The 18,749-nt window shown below is 51.1% G+C and overlaps 1 protein-coding gene across 1 annotated transcript in view; it reads right to left on the bottom strand.

Annotated features, from left to right (window-relative positions):
* The window catches only part of nrde2 (NRDE-2, necessary for RNA interference, domain containing), a 72,632-nt gene that overhangs the window by 31,537 nt on the left and 22,346 nt on the right, over positions 1-18,749 (bottom strand). Inside the window, 3 exon segments of the mRNA XM_038773437.1 lie at positions 5,388-5,553; positions 5,555-5,794; positions 12,367-12,844. Coding sequence (XP_038629365.1) covers positions 5,388-5,553; positions 5,555-5,794; positions 12,367-12,844 — 884 coding nt within the window.

Genomic DNA, 18,749 nt, shown 5'->3' with positions numbered 1-18,749 from the left:
GGTGAGGACGGTGAGGAGGGCGGTGAGGAGGGGGAGGAGGGTGAGGAGGGCGAGGATGGTGAGGGGGGAGGGCGGTGAGGAGGGGAGGGCAGTGAGGAGGGTGAGGAGGGCGGTGAGGAGGGTGAGGAGAGTGAGGAGGATGGCGAGGAGGAGGGCGAGGAGAAGGGCGGCGAGGAGGGCGAGGAGGGCGAGAAGGGCGAGGAGGGCGAGGAGGGCGAGGAGGGCGAGGAGGAGGGCGAGCAGGGTGGTGAGGAGGGTGGTGAGGAGGGTGGTGAGGGCGAGGAGGAGGGTGAGTAGGGTGAGGAGGAGGGTGAGGAGGACGAGGAGGGTGAGGAGGGTGGTCAGGAGGGTGAGGAGTGTGGTGAGGAGCGTGAGGAGGGTGGTGAGAGTGGTGAAGAGGGCCAGGAGGGTCAGGAGGGTCAGGAGGGTGAGGAGGGTGAGGAGGGTGAGGAGGGTGAGGAGGGTGGTGAGGAGGGTAAGGAGGGTGAGGAGGGTGAGGAGGGCGAGGAGAGCGAGGAGGGTGAGGAGGGCGGTGAGGAGGGCGGTGAGGAGGGCGGTGAGGAGGGCGCTGAGGGCGAGGAGGATGGCGAGGAGGAGGGCGAGGAGGGCGGTGAGGAGGGCGAGGAGGGTGAGGAGGGTGAGGAGGGCGGTGAGGGTGGTGAGAGTGGTGAGGAGGGTGAGGAGGGTGAGGAGGGTGAGGAGGGCGGTGAGGAGGGTGGTGAGGAGGGCGGTGAGGAGGGTGAGGAGGGTGAGGAGGAGGGTGAGGAGGAGGGTGAGGGTGGTGAGGAGGGTGAGGAGGGCGCTGAGGAGGGCGAGGAGGGCGAGGAGAGTGAGGAGGGCGGTGAGGAGGGCGGTGAGGAGGGCGAGGAGGGCGAGGAGGGCGGTGTGGAGGGTGAGGAGGGTGGTGAGGGTGAGGAGGAGGGTGAGGAGTGCGAGGAGGGTGGTGAGGAGAGTGGTGAGGGTGGTGAGGGTGGTGAGGGTGAGGAGGGTGAGGAGGGTGAGGAGGGTGAGGAGGGTGAGGAGGGTGAGGAGGGTGAGGAGGGTGAGGACGGCGGTGAGGAGGGTGGTGAGGAGGGTGGTGAGGAGGGTGAGGAGGGCGGTGAGGAGGGCGAGGAGGGCGGTGAGGAGGGTGAGGAGGGCGGTGAGGAGGGTGAGGAGGGTGGTGAGGAGGGCGGTGAGGAGGGTGAGGAGGGCGAGGAGAGTGAGAAGGGTGAGGGGGTCGAGGAGGGCGGTGAGGAGGGCGAGGAGGGCGGTGAGGAGGGCGAGGAGGGTGAGTGAGGAGGGTGAGGAGGGCGGTGAGGAGGGTGGTGAGGGTGGTGAGAGTGGTGAGGAGGGTGAGGAGGGTGAGGAGAGTGGTGAGGGTGGTGAGGGTGGTGAGGAGGGCGAGGAGGGTGAGGAGGGTGAGGAGGAGGGTGAGGGTGAGGAGAGTGGTGAGGGCGGTGAGGAGGGTGAGGAGGGCGGTGAGGAGGGTGAGGAGGGCGAGGAGGGCGAGGAGGGCGAGGAGGGCGGGGAGGGCGGGGAGGGCGGGGAGGGCGGGGAGGGTGGGGAGGGTGAGGAGGGCGGTGAGGAGGGTGAGGAGGGCGGTGAGGAGGGTGAGGAGGGCGGTGAGGAGGTGAGGAGGGCGAGGAGGGTGAGGGGGTGAGAGTGGGGAGGGGGTGAGGAGGGTGAGGAGGACGAGGGGGGTGAGGAGGGCGTTGAGGGCGAGGGTGGCGAGGAGGGCGGTGAGTGGGAGATTGGAAACTGATTGGGGAGAGAGATATATCGTTACGAGTCACGGAGGCAGAGGTTAAGCTACTGAAGAAGGCTCTCCCCACCTCTAATCTCCTCCAGGCCTACAACCCTCCAAAGTAATCTGCACTCATCGGATTCTGGTCTCTTACACATCCAAAATTTCCTTCCCTCCAGCATTGGTGGCCGAGAGAGAGGTGAGAGAGAGAGAGGTGAGAGAGAGGGTGTGAGAGGGGTAGAGAGAGAGACAGAGAGAGAGGGCGAGACAGAGAGAGGGGGCGAGACAGAGAGAGGGGGCGAGACAGAGAGAGGGGGCGAGACAGAGAGAGGGGGCGAGACAGAGAGAGGGGGCGAGACAGAGAGAGGGGGCGAGACAGAGAGAGAGGGTGTGAGAGGGGTAGAGAGAGAGGGGGGCGAGACAGAGAGAGGGGGCGAGACAGAGAGAGGGGGCGAGACAGAGAGAGGGGGCGAGACAGAGAGAGGGGCGAGACAGAGAGAGGGGGCGAGACAGAGAGAGGGGGCGAGACAGAGAGAGGGGGCGAGACAGAGAGAGGGGGCGAGACAGAGAGAGGGGGCGAGGACAGAGAGAGGGGGCGAGACAGAGAGAGGGGGCGAGACAGAGAGAGGGGGCGAGACAGAGAGAGGGGGCGAGACAGAGAGAGGGGGCGAGACAGAGAGAGGGGGCGAGACAGAGAGAGGGGGCGAGACAGAGAGAGGGGGCGAGACAGAGAGAGGGGGCGAGACAGAGAGAGGGGGCGAGACAGAGAGAGGGGGCGAGACAGAGAGAGGGGGCGAGACAGAGAGAGGGGGCGAGACAGAGAGAGGGGGCGAGACAGAGAGAGGGGGCGAGACAGAGAGAGGGGGCGAGACAGAGAGAGGGGGCGAGACAGAGAGAGGGGGCGAGACAGAGAGAGGGGGCGAGACAGAGAGAGGGGGCGAGACAGAGAGAGGGGGCGAGACAGAGAGAGGGGGCGAGACAGAGAGAGGGGGCGAGACAGAGAGAGGGGGCGAGACAGAGAGAGGGGGCGAGACAGAGAGAGGGGGCGAGACAGAGAGAGGGGGCGAGACAAGAGAGAGGGGGCGAGACAGAGAGAGGGGGCGAGACAGAGAGAGGGGCGAGACAGAGAGAGGGGGCGAGACAGAGAGAGGGGGCGAGACAGAGAGAGGGGCGAGACAGAGAGAGGGGGCGAGACAGAGAGAGGGGGCGAGACAGAGAGAGGGGGCGAGACAGAGAGAGGGGGCGAGACAGAGAGAGGGGGCGAGACAGAGAGAGGGGGCGAGACAGAGAGAGGGGCGAGACAGAGAGAGGGGGCGAGACAGAGAGAGGGGGCGAGACAGAGAGAGGGGCGAGACAGAGAGAGGGGGCGAGACAGAGAGAGGGGGCGAGACAGAGAGAGGGGGCGAGGGAGAGAGTGGGCGAGGGAGAGAGTGGGCGAGGGAGAGAGTGGGCGAGGGAGAGAGTGGGCGAGGGAGAGAGTGGGCGAGGGAGAGAGTGGGCGAGGGAGAGAGTGGGCGAGGGAGAGAGTGGGCGAGGGATAGAGTGGGCGAGGGAGAGAGTGGGCGAGAGAGAGAGTGGGCGAGAGAGAGAGTGGGCGAGAGAGAGAGTGGGCGAGGGAGAGAGTGGGCGAGGGAGAGAGTGGGCGAGGGAGAGAGCGGGCGAGGGAGAGAGTGGGCGAGGGAGAGAGTGGGCGAGAGAGAGAGTGGGCGAGAGAGAGAGTGGGCGAGAGAGAGAGTGGGCGAGAGAGAGAGTGGGCGAGAGAGAGAGTGGGCAAGAGAGGAAGGATGTGAGAGAGAGTGGGCGAGAGAGAGAGTGGGCGAGGGAGAGAGTGGGCGAGAGAGAGAGTGGGCAAGAGAGGAAGGATGAGAGAGAGAGATGTTATTTCTGCAGGTTGGGGTGTCTGGGACTATGGAGTCTAGTCTAAAAATTAATGCCAGAACGTTCAAGGAGTAATCACTTGTGCACACGAAGGGTGGCAAAAGATTGGGACTCGTTGCAACAAAGGCAATTGATGCCATTGATACTTGATCAGTGGCGAATTTTAAATCTGAGTTTGATAGATTTTTGTCATCAAAAGTTATTAAAGAATAAGAACAGCGGCAAAGTGATATCACAATTCAGCCCTGATCTCAGTGATTGTCAAGACAGGGTGGAGGGCTCAAAGAATGGTCTCGTTTTGTTAAACTGGGGCCCTGTCTGCCCTCTCAGCTGAACGCAGAAGTTTCGATGACACTGTTTCTAAGAGAAGCAGATGAGTTCTCTCTGGTATCCCAGAAATAAATTTATCCCTCCACCAACACCACTCAATAAACAGATTATCGCATCATTATCACATTGCTATGTGCAAATTGGTTGCTGTGTTTCCTAGAACAGTGACGATACTAAAGAAAGTTCTCTTTTCTCCTTTTGTTTCATCGCAACTATGATACAAACACACACACACTAAGTTCATGTACATGCCTACTTCCTAACAGAGTCACTGGATGATCAGAAATCGTGGCTGAAGACAGCACCAGAGAGCCTCTATATCACTTTATAATAAACCGATCTACGAGCACAGTGAGAGCTCCTGGAATAAAGTGACAGTAAAAACAGAGATACGGAACTGGCCGAGCGGCAGTGATCAACGTATGCTTTTGGGAATGGAGGAAGGTTTATATCGGATTGTTGCTGAGGGTCCCTTCGATCTTCCTGATGTCTATATTAATGACCTTGAAAGTGGTGTGTCGGGCACAGTTTCAAAATGTGCAACTGATACACAAACTTGGAAGCATTGTGAACTGCGAGATGGATACTGTCGAACTTGAAAAGGACATAGACAGGCTGGTGGAATGGACGCAAAAGTGGCCAGTGAAATTTAATGCAGAGAAGTGTGAAGCAATTCATTTTGGTAGGAAGGTCACGGAGTGACAGCATAAAATAAAGGGTACAATTCAAAAAGGGGGGTGAAGGAACATATGCGTATGTGCAGAAGTCGTTGAAGGTGGCAGGACAGGTTGAGAGCACGATTGAAAGCGTACAGCATCGTAATGTAGACATAGAGTACAAAAGCAACAACGTCATGTTAAATTTACACAGAACACTGGTTTGGCCTTGGCTGGAGTAGTGCGGCCAGTTCTGGGCACCACACTTTAGGAAACATGTGAAGGCATTCCAGGGTTGACAAGAAGGGTTCCAGGGACAAGGAACTACGCAGAGTGACACAGACAGATTGGAGAAGATGGGACTGTTTTATTTGGAGGAGGAAGGTTGAGAGGAGATTTGATCGAAGCATTCAAAACCATGAAGGTTGTGGACAAGGGGGAAATTGCTCCAACTGGTAGAACCAGAGTTCACAGAGTTATGGTGATTGGTAAAAGAACCAACGGTGACCCGAGGAAAACCATTTTCTTACAGCGAGTGATTAGGAACTGGAATTCACTGCCTGGGAGTACAGTGGAGGCAGATTGAATGGAGGTGCTTGAGGGGGAATTGAATTGATATCTAAAATGGAAGAATGTGTGTGCGAGACAATTAGGTACCTTCTCCTAAGGAGCTGGCACAGACACACAGGCTGAATGGCCTCCTTATGTGCTGTAATTTCTATAATTCTGATAGAATGGAGCCAGGAGTGCACAATGTAACTCGAACACTGATTACTGAAGGTAAAACTCTGCCTTACCAAGCGTGGCTTCCTCTGTGTCAGGCAATGCGGGATGGGATAGTAGCGTACCATCCAGAGCGGCTGCCAGAGTGCTCAGACATTTGCCGTAGATGCTATTCACCTTGGATGTGGAGAAGGTGCTGAACTGGCTCTGGCAGAACAGGAGGTACCGCTGCCACAAAGCTGGTCTCGTTCGGATGGAGGAAAACCACTTTTTTCCATTCGTTGACGAGGTTGGACGGTTCCCAAGATTCCTTGGCAAGTTCCAGCCTGGCTACTTTCAGCTCAGCGTTGTTGGGATTGCTTTCAATGGCTCGTTCCAAAATAGCCAGCTTCTTCTCCAAGGTAAACCGGCGTGACATTTTCCTTTTGTCAGATTCCTCTGCGGTGGCTGCGTATGGATTTGGGCCTTTCATTAATTCATCCTAAAGGAAAGATGACCCATTAAAGAGAATTGTCAATGCTGGAGCAGGTGGCTCCTTCCAGTTTCCCAATGGCTATAAAGAAAGCATGTTTCCATTATTTGATCAATTAGTTCTTGGTTTGACCCATGCTTGCGTGGGTTTTGCCCCCACAACCCAAACATGTGCAGGCTAGGTGGATTGGTCCCGCTAAATTGCCCCTTTATTGGAAAAAATTAATTGGGTACTCTAAATTTATTTTTTTTAATTAGCTCTTAGTTTGTATCACAGAATCGTTACGGCGCAGAAAGAGGCCATTTGTCTGCACCGACTCACAAAACGCACATCATGACTTAGAGCCATTCTCCTGCGTAGCCATTTTCCTGCAGAGAAATAATCATTCAATGCCCTCTTGCCTGCCTCGATTGAACCTGCCTCCACCACACTTCCAGGCCGTGTATTCCAGACCCCAACCGCTCGCTGTGTGAAAAAAAGTTCTCTCTCACACATCACATTGCTTCTTTCGCAAATCACTTTAAATCTGTGCCCTCTCCCCCTTTTACAAGTGAGAACAGTTTCTCCCCGTCTACTCTGTCCATTCCCTTCATGATTTTGAACATCTTCATCAAATCTCCTCTTAGCCTTCTTCTCTCCAAGGAGAACAGTCCCAACATCTCGAATCTAAAAGTGCCAGGCAACAATAATCTTCAACAATAAAGAATTTAAACCATGCTCCCCTGACAGTCCATGGTATTAGCATCGCTGAATACCCCACCTCTAATATCCTGGAGACTACCATTTACCAGAAGCTTAGCTGGACCAGCTCTATAAATATTGTTTTTTTTTCTTTTTTTTTATAAATTTAGAATGGGGCAGCACGGTAGCATGGTGGTTAGCATAAATGCTTCACAGCTCCAGGGTCCCAGGTTCGATTCCTGGCTGGGTCACTGTCTGTGCGGAGTCTGCACGTCCTCCCCGTGTGTGCGTGGGTTTCCTCCGGGTGCTCCGGTTTCCTCCCACAGTCCAAAGATGTGCGGGTTAGGTGGATTGGCCATGCTAAATTGCCCGTAGTGTCCTAAAAAAGTAAGGTTAAGGGGGGGCGTTGTTGGGTTACGGGTACAGGGTGGATACGTGGGTTTGAGTAGGGTGATCATTGCTTGGCACAACATCGAGGGCCGAAGGGCCTGTTCTGTGCTGTACTGTTCTATGTAAATATCCAATTCATTTTTTCCAATTAAGGGGCAATTTAACATGGCCAATCCACCTACCCTGCACATCTTTGGGTTGTGGGGGTGAAACCCACGCAGACACGGGGAGAATGTGCAAACTCCTCACAGACAGTGACCCAGGGCCGGGATTCGAACCCGGGTCCTCAGCGCCGTAGGCAGCAATGCTAACCACTGTGCCACCGTGCCGCCCGCTCTATAAATATTGTGCCGACAGGAACAGCTCAGCGGCTGGCAACCCTGCAGCGATAACCCACGCTCCAAAATCTGTCCGCCATCTACAAGACATCTTACACCAGGTTAAAACCCAACAGGTTTATTTGGAATCACTAGCTTGCGGAGCGCAGCTCTGTCATCAGGTGAGTGAAGAGGTAGGTTACACAAACGCAGCATATATAGACAAAGCCAATGATGCAAGATGATACTCTGAATGCGTAATTAAGTCTTTACCGGTCCAGACGGTGCAACTGGAGAGAGGGATAATCACAGGTTAAAGAGGTGTGTAAACAGGTTAAAGTATCATCTTGCATCATTGGCTTTGTCCATATATGCTGTGTTTGTGTACGCTATCTCTTCACTCACCTGATGAAGGCGCTACACTCCCAAAGCTTGTGATTCCAAATAAACCTGTTGGACTTTAACTTGGTTTTGTAAGACTTCTTACTGTGACCACCCCAGTCCAACGCCGGCATCTCCACATCATGGCCACCATCGACAAGGCATAAGTCAGGGGTGTGATGGAATACTCTATTCTTGCCTGGATGAGTGTGGCTCTAACAACATGGCTCTAACAACACTCAAGAAACTCAACATCATCCAGGACAAAGCTGCCCTCTTGATTCTCATCCCATCCATCGTCTTAAAAATTCACGCACTCCACATCAGCACAGTGTCAGCAGTGTGCGCCATTCAAGATGCATTACAGCGACTGGCCACGGCTCCTTTGACAGTATCTTCCAAACCCACGACCTCTACATCAGAAGGATATGGGCAGCAGATGCATGGGACACCATCCTGATGTGGAGCTCGATCACCATTCGTCCTGGGTCAAAATCTTGAAATTTCCATCTTAACAATACTGAGCTGCACCTACACCACATGGACTGCAGCATTTCAAGGTGGCAGCTCACCACCACTTTCTCACACCTGGCCAATAAACACTGACCTTACCATCAACACCCACATCCCGTAATTGAAGAGAACAATAATAACTAAGGAAACCTACAGCACTCGATCAAAGTCTTCCTCCTGCAGCAAGGTAATAAATGTATAAAAAGGTACAAGTGGACAAAGTCCATGAGATTGGTTGATACAGACATCATTCAAAATCTAAATGTAATAACCTTCAGGTTTATCACACAATCATTACAGTGCAGAAGGAGGCCACTCGGCCCACTGCGTCTACACCGACCCTCTGAAAAAGCACCCTACCTAGGCACACGCTTCCACCCTATCCGCATAACCCAGTAACCCCACCTATCCTTTTGGACACTAAGGGCATTTTAGCATGGCCAATCCACCTAACCTGCATATCTTTGGACTGTGGGAGGGAACCGGAGCACCCGGAGGAAACCCACACAGACACGGGGAGAACGTGCAGACTCCACACAGGCACTCAAGGCCGGAATTGAACCCGGGTCCCTGTGAGGTAAGCAGTGCTAACCACTGTGTCGCCCATACCCCTATATATCCACGAACCCTTCAACCTCTCAGCTCTCTGCATCAGTGAACGAGGTGTAAACAGCCCAGTTTTCCTACATTTCCTTCTTTACTCTCCCAGCTAAATTCGCAAGCTGAGGACCTGAAGATGAACGACTGTGTAACTTCGCCACAGCCTACATCTGTACTAAGCCATGACCAAGAAATAAAAGAAGCTCTGTTTCAGCATGGGAGCAGCAAGTCCCAAAGAGAGCAGCAGCTTTCCAGTCACCAAGAACGCCCTTTTCCTTATGAACAAACATAGTTAGCAGAACGATGGGGCAATGAGCAGAATCTTAATTGTGTGCTCAGCTGGCATCGCCCTTACCCACTTTGAGCAGGATGCTGCTACACAGTAATCAAGAGTGGGAATCTCTGCTGAGCATTCCCGACTGGGAAGCAACGAGACCAAATACAGCCGCCCATGTTCACACTGGCTGAAGTTAAAAGCCACCCTCATCATCATGGAGTAAGTTATTAGCTTGGGTAGAAGACTGGCTAACCGACAGACGGCAGAGAATTGGAATAAATGGATCTTTTTCTGGTCTGCATGGAGTGGAGTTCGGTCCTCAGGCTGCAACTATTGACAATATACATTGATAACTTGGATATAGGGATAGAAGATACTGCAGGCAAATTTGCAGATGACACTAGGTGGGATGGTAAAGTGCAATGAGGAAATAAGAAATTTGCAAAGAGATGAGGTGAGGGGACCAAAATGTGGAAGGTGGAATTTAACATGCAAGTGTGAGATTATCCATTTTGGTCAGAAAATTGGAAAGGCAACTTATTATCTAAATGGAGAGAAAGATCTGTGTGTCTCCTGCATGAATCGCAGAGAGCTAGCATGCAGGTACAGCAGTAATAAGGAAGGCAAATGGAATTGTGGCTTTTATAGCTAAAGGAATAGAGTACAAAAGTAGGGAAGTGTTGCTGCAACTGTATGAAAATGAAATGAAAATCGCTTATTGTCACGAGTAGGCTTCAATGAAGTTACTGTGAAAAGACCCTAGTCGCCACATTCCGGCGCCTGTCCGGGGAGGCTGGTACGGGAATCGAACCGTGCTGCTGGCCTGCTTGGTCTGCTTTAAAAGCCAGCGATTTAGCTGAGTGAGCTAAACCAGCCCCTGTACACGGTATTGGTGAGACCACAGCTGGAGGACTGTGTACAGTTCTGGACCCCTTATTGGAGGAGGGATGGAGTTGCATTGGAGGCAGTTCAGAGGAGGTTCACTCGATTGATTTCAGAGGTGAGAGGTTTGACTTATGAAGAGAGATTGAGCCATTTAGGCCTGTACTCTTTTGAGTTTAAAAGAATGAGAGGAGGTCTAATCGAGGTATATAAAATGATAAAAGGTACTGACAAAGTTAACGTAGAGCAGATTATTCCTCTTGTGGGGCAGTCTACAAGACGTCATAGTTTAAAGATACGGGTTAGCAGGGCAACACGGTGGCCTAGTGGTTAGCCCTGCAGCCTCACGGCGCTGAGGTCCCAGGTTCGATCCCGGCTCTGGGTCACTGTCCGTGTGGAGTTTGCACGTTCTCCCCGTGTCTGCATAGGTTTCGCCCCCACAACCCAAAAATGTGCAGGGTAGGTGGATTGGCCACGCTAAATTGCCCCTTAATTGGAAAAAATAATTGGGTAATCTGAATTTTTTTTAAAACACAGATGAGGAGAAATTACTTCTCTCAAACGGTGGTGAATCTGGAATTCACCCCAGAGTGGTGGATGCTGAAACAAGGAGTAAATTGGAGGAGATAGACAGCTCATTAATCAGTAATGGGTTGAGGGGTTAGGGAGATCTGGCTCCTAGAAAGGTGGAGTTGATGCCAAGAGGAGATAAGCCGTGGTCGTATTGAATGGCGGAGTAGACTAGAGGGGCTGAACTGCCAACATGCTCCTAGTTCTTATGTTCTCATCTCATTTCGTGGAGATAGAATCTCCTCTTTAGGTCAAAGATCACACGCCTTGACATGGACATCCATCAATAAACTGGTCGCAAGGGACAGCATGTGGCGCAGTGGTTAGCACTGGGATTGCGGCGCCGAGGACCCAGGTTCGAATCCCGGCCCTTTCTCTTTCGGGTCATTGTCTGTGTGGAGTTTGCACATTCTCCCCATGTCTGCATGGGTTTCACCCCCACAACCCAAAGATGTGCAGGTTAGATGGATTGGCCACGCTAAATTGCCGCTTAATTGGAGAAAAAGTAATTGGGTACTCATAAAAAAAAATTTTTTTTTAAATAAACTGGTCGCACAGCCACCCCACCCCACCCCACCCCACCTGCCACATGGCCAAACCCCGGAGAGCGGCCCCACTACCGGCAAACAGCCACAGAGACCCGGCGAGTGGCTCCAAAGCCAGTATACAGTCACATCTCACATCGCTCCAGCGAGCAGCCCCACTGCCAGAAAACAGCCACACTTCCTCCTGAGCTGCCCCGTTGCCAGCGAACATCCACGACTGGTGGGCGGCCCCAGTCCTACACTTCTTTCTATTCAAACTAATTTGTTGCCAGAATCTCAAAACTACAAAATTATTTCCCTCCCGCATTCTTTCACCCTCGTATCATCTCAGTGAGCCGCACGGTAACACAGTGGTTAGCACAGTTGGTTCACAGCTCCAGCGTCCCAGGGTCGATCACCGGCTTGGGTCACTGTCTGTGCGGAGCCTGTACGTTCTGCCTGCGTGGGTTTCCTCCGGGTGCTCCGGTTTCCTCCCACAGTCCAAAGATGTGCGGGTCAGGTGGATTGGCCATGATCATAGAATTTACAGTGTAGAAGGAGGCCACTCGGCCCATCGAGTCTGCACTGGCTCTTGGAAAGAGCACCCTACCCAAGGTCAACACCTCCACCCTATCCCCATAACCCAGTAACCCCACCCAACACTAACGGCAATTTTGGACGCTAAGGGCAATTTATCATGGTCAATCCACCTAACCTGCACATCTTTGGACTGTGGGAGGAAACCGGAGCACCCGGAGGAAACCCACGCACACACGGGGAGGATGTACAGACTCCGCACAGACAGTGACCCATGCCGGAATCGAACCTGGGACCCTGGAGCTGTGAAGCAATTGTGCTATCCACAATGCTACCGTGCTGCCCTTAGTGTCCAAAAGGCTTAAGTGGGGTTGCTGGGTTACGGGGATAGGGTGGAGGTGTGGGCTTGGGTAGGGAGCTCTTTCCAAGGGCCGGTGCAGACTCGATGGGCCGAATGGCCTCCTTCAGCACTGTAAGTTCTGATAGCCAAAACTTTTCCAACAATGCAACTGGTCTAACTTTATTCCTAATGGTTTCAATGTGTTTTTTTTTTAATATAAATTTAGAGTACCCAATTCATTTTTTCCAATTAAGGAGCTATTTAGCGTGGCCAATCCACCTACCCTGCACATCTTTGGGTTGTGGGGGTGAAACCCACGCAGACATGGGGAGAATGTGCAAACTCCACACGGACAGTGACCCAGAGCCGGCGATCGAACCTGGGACCTCGGTGCCGTGAGGCAGCAGTGCTAACCACTGCCCCACCGTGCTGCCTCAATGTGGGTTTTGCATCTTGGCTACGCACCAACATTTCTCAACAACAACAGCGTGGTTTGGAATCAAATAGGCACATCTCACGCTCAAACCCCACGTGAATTCAGTAATGTGAGACACGTCTCAACTACCCACCTGAAAATGAACAAACTCCATCCACGTTTGGGCATTCCCAGGGTCTTCTCTCAACATTCTGTTGAACTTCTCCACTCTGGCCATCGTGGTCGAGTTGTTCTTGTCACTGCTGTCCAGGGATACCCGTGCTTCCTCTGGCTGCACCTCTTGGCCTTTTCCCTGCAGCCACAGTGTGGTGGATACATCGTAAATCCCGAGCGGATTGAACCAGCTGATGGTGCCTGAGGATTTACTGTCACGCTCGACCCAGTCTGGAACCCGTATGAAGGAGTTTGGACCAGGCACAGAAATATCCTCGCGCAAAACCTCTCCACAGTGAACAGGAACAGCGTCAGTGCCCAGGAGCTGAAGGCTGGACTTGCTGTAATATCGATCCTCTCTCTTCTTTGCCTTTTTCTTTGGCCGGGAGGAGTCTTCCCAGATAATGTGCTGTGTTTTGGTGTTAAGGCCCAGACACGTATCCGTGCTCCTCTTATATCTGAAATACATATCACCACATTTAACCATCAATTACTAATTACGCACAAAGCTAATGTAATCTAATGTAAAGGACATTCTGAATAAACCCCTTACTATCCACTCTCAATATTAATGCGACAAATTGGTTAGATTCAAACAATTATGTTCCTCTCAATGTACTCGATGCAAAGGCTATGTAGAGTTTATGATATTTCGAGCCTCAGCTATGGTAGGGGATTCTACCCAGTGTGATTTTCTTTGATGGAATGTGGAAATCTCTGGTAAGGCCTGCATTAATTGTCCATTCAGAATAGCCTTTGAGAAGTGCGGCCTTCCCAGGTGGCAATGAATAGATCTGCTGTACCAAATCAGTTTGTGGCAGATTACAAATTCTGTAGTCCCTCAGTTCAGCTGTCGGAGGCATGTTCAGTGACACAGACAATCTTTAATAGCCATATTCGCCTCTCCTGAAGGTGCGGATTCTGAATTTTCCAGGTGGAATCTTCCTAGTCGCAACCTTGACGTCCTATTTAACCACAAGATGAACCTCAGACCGCATACCCACTCCAGCACCAAGTCTGCCTACTTTTACCATCATAACATCATCAGGCTCTGCCCCAGCACATCAGCTGCCGAAACCCTCGTATGCCCCTACGTCAACTCTGACTTGGACTATTTCTATCCGGCCTCACTTCTACGGCCCTGCAGAAACTTTAACTCACCCAAAACTCTGTTACTTTAACTAGCACCAGTGTCATCCACCCCTCACCCTGTGCTCACCACCCACACAGGCTCAGCTTGGCAATGTCTCGTCATTAAAATCCTCCTCCACGTTTACAAATCCCTCCGTGGTCTTGTTCCTCGTTACCTGTGCAACCTCCTCCAGCCCCACAACTCTGTGGGATCTCTGTGCTCCTCCGATTCTCACTTCTTGCCTACTGCGATTTTACAGCACTCCACCACTGGAGGCCATTCCTTCATCCGTCCCGGCCCCAAGCTTCTGAAATCCCTCCCTAAATCCCTTTGCTTCTCTGACTCGGCCTCCTCCCCAAAGAAATTATTTTTTTGATCAAGCTTTTGGTCGCCAGTCGTGGAATCTTCTTGCGTGGTTCGGTTTCGAATCTCATTTCATTAGAGGCCTGTGAAGCTCCTTGAGACATTTTACAACATTAACTGTACATATATAATGGGAAGTTGCCATTGTTACAGCTCACAATGCCAGTCGTCAATCATCTATTCTTTGTCCTTCTAGTATTCTTTATCTGCAAGCTTCATCAGTTAACATGTCAGGTTACTCAAGGATTTGGGGGGGAGGGGGTTTACCACTACCCATAACCACTCCCGTCCTCATCTAGCAGTGGTCACTGGTTAACGAGAGACACAGGAACTCTGGTGACCTTCTCTCCCCAGCCCAGGTGTACAGATGTCAACTGCACCATTGCCCAAGAACAATTACCTCAACGCAGGCAGCATTGACCTTTGTATCTGGAATCAGAACCACATTCTGTTCATGTTCTCACAAACCTATTGGGCACTTAGATAACCTGAAGCAATGTCATGGGTGCTAGGTAACACCAGGTGAATAGGTTGAATCAGGGTACAGGATGATCGAGGGGCTCACAATGCCAAGAGAAATATCCGGCACTGCTTGATTTTATGAGGCAATGTGGATCCAACATGCAGGCCTAGGAGTAAAGAATGCTAATTTTTCAGGGAATCATTGAATCTTACAGCACAAAAAAAAAAGACCATTCTGCCCATCGTATCTACCCAGACACAGAAACATTTGTGACACAAGTCATGTGGCCTATTGTGCCCGGGCTGCTGAAAAGAGTTATCCAGCCTAAACCCATCTTCCTGCCCTTGGCCCAGAGCTCTGTAGGCACCTCAACTGCATATCAATGTGTTTTCTTAAATGTGACGCAGGGTATCTGCCTCCTCCATCCTGTCAGACAGTGAGTTCAAGATACCCCACCACCCTCCCAATGTAAAAATTGCTCACTTCCCTCTAACCTTGCAACAAATTACTTGAAATTTGTACCTCTAGTTACTGACCTCACTGTTAATGATAATAGGTCTCTCCTAGTCACCCCATCCAGGAGCTTCAGTTTGATATTCCTGAACTAAATCTCCTCTGCTCCAGCTTATCCAATCTTACCTCAATTCTCCATTTCTGATAACACCTTTGGAAATCGTCTCAGTACTCTCTCTAGCCTGATCACATCGTCCCTGTAATGTGGTGACATGCTCTGCACAGTGCTCCATCTGCAGTCCACCTGACCAGTCCATTGATATCTTCAGGCAGTCTACAATTTTCTCCCTAACAACCACATGGCCAATTTTCATTCCATCTGAAACTTCTCAATCATAGCCCCTACATTTTGTTTTATAAATTTAAGAGTACCCAATTAATTTTTTCAGATTAAGGGGCAATTTAGCATGGCCAATCCACCTACCCTGCACATATTTTGGGTTGTGGTGGCAAAACCCACACAAACACGGGGAGAATGTGCAAACTCCACACGGACAGCGACCCAGAGCCGGGATCGAACCCGGAACCTCAGCGCCGTAGAACACAGAACATAGACCATACAGTGCCGAAGGAGGCCATTCGGCCCATTGAGTCTGCACCGACCCACTTAAGCCCTCACTTCCCCCCTACCCCCGTAACCCAATAACCCCTCCGAACCATTCTGGTCACGAAGGGCAATTTATCATGGCCAATCCACCTAACCTGCAAGTCTTTGGACTGTGGGAGGAAACCCACAGCAGTGCCAACCACTGCGCCACCGTGCTGCCCAGCCCCTACATTTTAAGTTTAATTAATTGGCATATAAACCATGAAAAGCAGGGACCTGCTGAAGCCCACCGGAAACAGCCTTCCAGTCACAAAAACCATCACCTTTTACTTCCTGCCAGTGAGCCAATTTTGGATCCAATTTACTATGTTCCCTTTGATTCAATGAGCTTTGAATTTCCTGACCAGCTTCACACGTGCGACCTTGTCAAACGACTTGCTAAAATCCACGTATACACCAACCGCTCTACCCTCACCAACCCCCACCCCTCGTCACCTCCTCAAAAAATTCAATTAATTTAGTCAAACACACCCTCTCTTAACACATCCATGTTGACTGTCCTTGATTGATATGCGTATCTCTAAATGACAGCTTCTATTGTCTCAAATTTTTACAGTAATTTGCAAACCATGAGGCAGCTACTTGTCTGTCCCTTCCTCCCTTTTTACACAAAGTTAGCAATCCTCTAGCTCCACACCTGGCGAGAGAGGATTGGAAAGTTATTAGGATGTCACGTGTACTGAGGGGCAGTGAAAAGTATTGTTCTGCGTACAGCCCAGACAGATCGTTCCATACATGAAAAACATAAACATACAATAAATACACAAAGTAAATACATAGGCATTGGCATTGGGGTGAAGCATACTGAGTGTAGTGCTACTCAGTAGAGAAGATGCATGGAGAGATTAGTTCAGTGCATAAGAGGGCCACTCAGGAGTCTGGTAATAGCGGGAGGAAGCTGTTTTTGAATCAATTAGTGCGTGTTCTCAGGCTTTTGTATCTCCTGCTTGATGGAAGAGGTTAGAAGAGAGGTGGGAGATGTCTTTCATTATGCTGCCCGCTTTCCCAAGGCAACGGGAGGTGTAAACAGAGTCAATTGATGGGAGGCAGGTTCACGTGATGGACTAGGCTGTGTTCACAACTCTCTGAAGTTTCTTACGGTCTTGGGCCGAGCAGTTGCCATACCAGGCTGTGATACAGCCAGAAAGGATGCTTTCTATGGTGCATCTGTAAAAATTAGTGAGAGTCTATGTGGACATGCTGAATTTCCGGAGGAAGTATAGGCGCTGTTGTACTTTCTTGACGTTTGTGAACCAGGACAGATTGTTGGTGAAGTGCACACCAAGGAATTTGAAGCTGTCCATCTCCACCTTGGCCCCGTTGATGCTATGATGTGGCCTTCAGAATGTGGCCCAGCCTTCAAAACAGCGACCACGACACCACACAACCCTGCCAAGGCAATCTCTGCAAGACATGCCAGATCATCGACATGGATACCACCATTACACGTGGAAACACCACCCACCAGGTACACGGCACATACTCGTGCGACTCGACCAATGTAGTCTACCTCATACGCTGCAGGAAAGGATGTCCCGAAGCGTGGTACATTGGCGAGACCATGCAGACACTGCGACAACGAATGAACGGGCATCGTGCAACAATCACCAGGCAGGAATGTTCCCTTCCAGGCAGGGAACACTTCAGCAGTCAAGGGCATTCAGCCTCTGATCTCAGGGTAAGCGTTCTCCAAGGCGGTCTTCAGGACACGCGACAACGCAGAATTGCCGAGCAAAAACTTATAGCTAAATTCCGCACGCATGAGTGCGGCCTCAACAGGGATCTTGGATTCATGTCGCATTACATTCACCCCCCCTCCACCATCTGGCCTGAACTTGCAAAATCCTACCAACTGTTCTGGCTTGAGACAATTCACACCTCTTTAACCTGGGGTTACCCCTATCTCTGGATGTGTAATGATTTGATTACCCGCAAATGCTCGCATTCCAAGCATTGTCTGGCATCTCTGACTTTGTCTCTATAAATGTTTCTGGAACTAACCTCTCCATTCACCTGAGGAAGGAGCAGTGCTCCGAAAGCTCGTGTTTGAAACAAACCTGTTGGACTTCAACTTGGTGTTGTACGACTTCTTACTGCACTCCCGTTGATGCTGACAGGGGTGTGCACGACACTTTGCTTTCTGAAGTCAACGACCAGCTCCTCCATTTTGCTCATGTTGAGGAAGAGATTGTTGTTGTTGCACCAGACCACTAGGTCCTCCATCTCCCTCCTGTACTCTGACTCATCGTTTGAGATCCGACCCACTTCAGTCGTGTCGTAAGCGAACGTGTAGATGGAGTTGGAGCCAAGTTTTGACACGCAGTCGTGTGTGTATATAGAGTATAGGAGGGGCGAAGTACGCAGCCTTGCGGAGCCCCGGTATTGAGGACCATCATGGAGGTGTTGTTGTTTATCCTTACTGATTGGGGTCAGGAAGTCGAGGATCCAGGTGCAGAGGGAGGAGCCAAGTCCTAGGTTTTGGAGCTTTGATATGAGCTTGGCTGGGATTATGGTGTTGAAGGCAGAGCTGGAGTCAATAAATAGGAGTCTGACAGGAGTCCTTGTTGTTGAGATGCTCCAGGGATAAGTGTAGGGCCAGGAGATGGTGTCGGTTGTGGCGGTATGTGAATTGCAGTGGATCGAGGCATTCTGGAAGTATGAAGTTGATGTGTCTCATGACCAACTTCTGGAAGGACTTCATAAATGTCAAGGCCTTGGGGCGGTAGTCATTGAGGCACGTTGCCTGGTTCTTCTTTGGCGCCGGTATGCTGGTGGTCTTCTTGAAGAGGTGGATATCTCAGAACGGAGTAGGGAGAGGTTGAAGATGTCCGCGAACATCTGGTCTGAGATTGAGCTAACTCTCCCCCTTCCCGGCAGCGTGGGATACATTTCATCCAAGTTGGTGGTTTAGCCACTTTCAAGGATGCTGAACCCCATAATATTTCATCCCTCGCTAAATAAATCACATCCAATATTTCAGACTCTTCAACCGTCAATAGTTCCGCCATCCCAGTCTTTTGCAAAGACACAAAGAATTCATCGACAACCATGCCCATGTAGTTTGCCTCCGCAGACAAGTTACCTTTTTTGGTCACTGATTGATCCAACTCTGCCCTTAGTTAGCCTCTTGCTCTTTAGATATTTATACAACATTGACATTGGCTCTTTGAAATAGCTACTGAATTAGACCCAACTCTCTTTCTCTGGAAACTCTGAAAATTTATCCAGCTCCCTTTTGAAAGTTGCTGTGGTATCTGCTACCACCATCATTTCAGGCAGTGAATT

Source organism: Scyliorhinus canicula, chromosome 2 (assembly GCF_902713615.1).
Source record: "Scyliorhinus canicula chromosome 2, sScyCan1.1, whole genome shotgun sequence".
NCBI lineage: Eukaryota > Metazoa > Chordata > Chondrichthyes > Carcharhiniformes > Scyliorhinidae > Scyliorhinus > Scyliorhinus canicula.
This window is presented reverse-complemented; position numbering and strand designations above follow the sequence as displayed.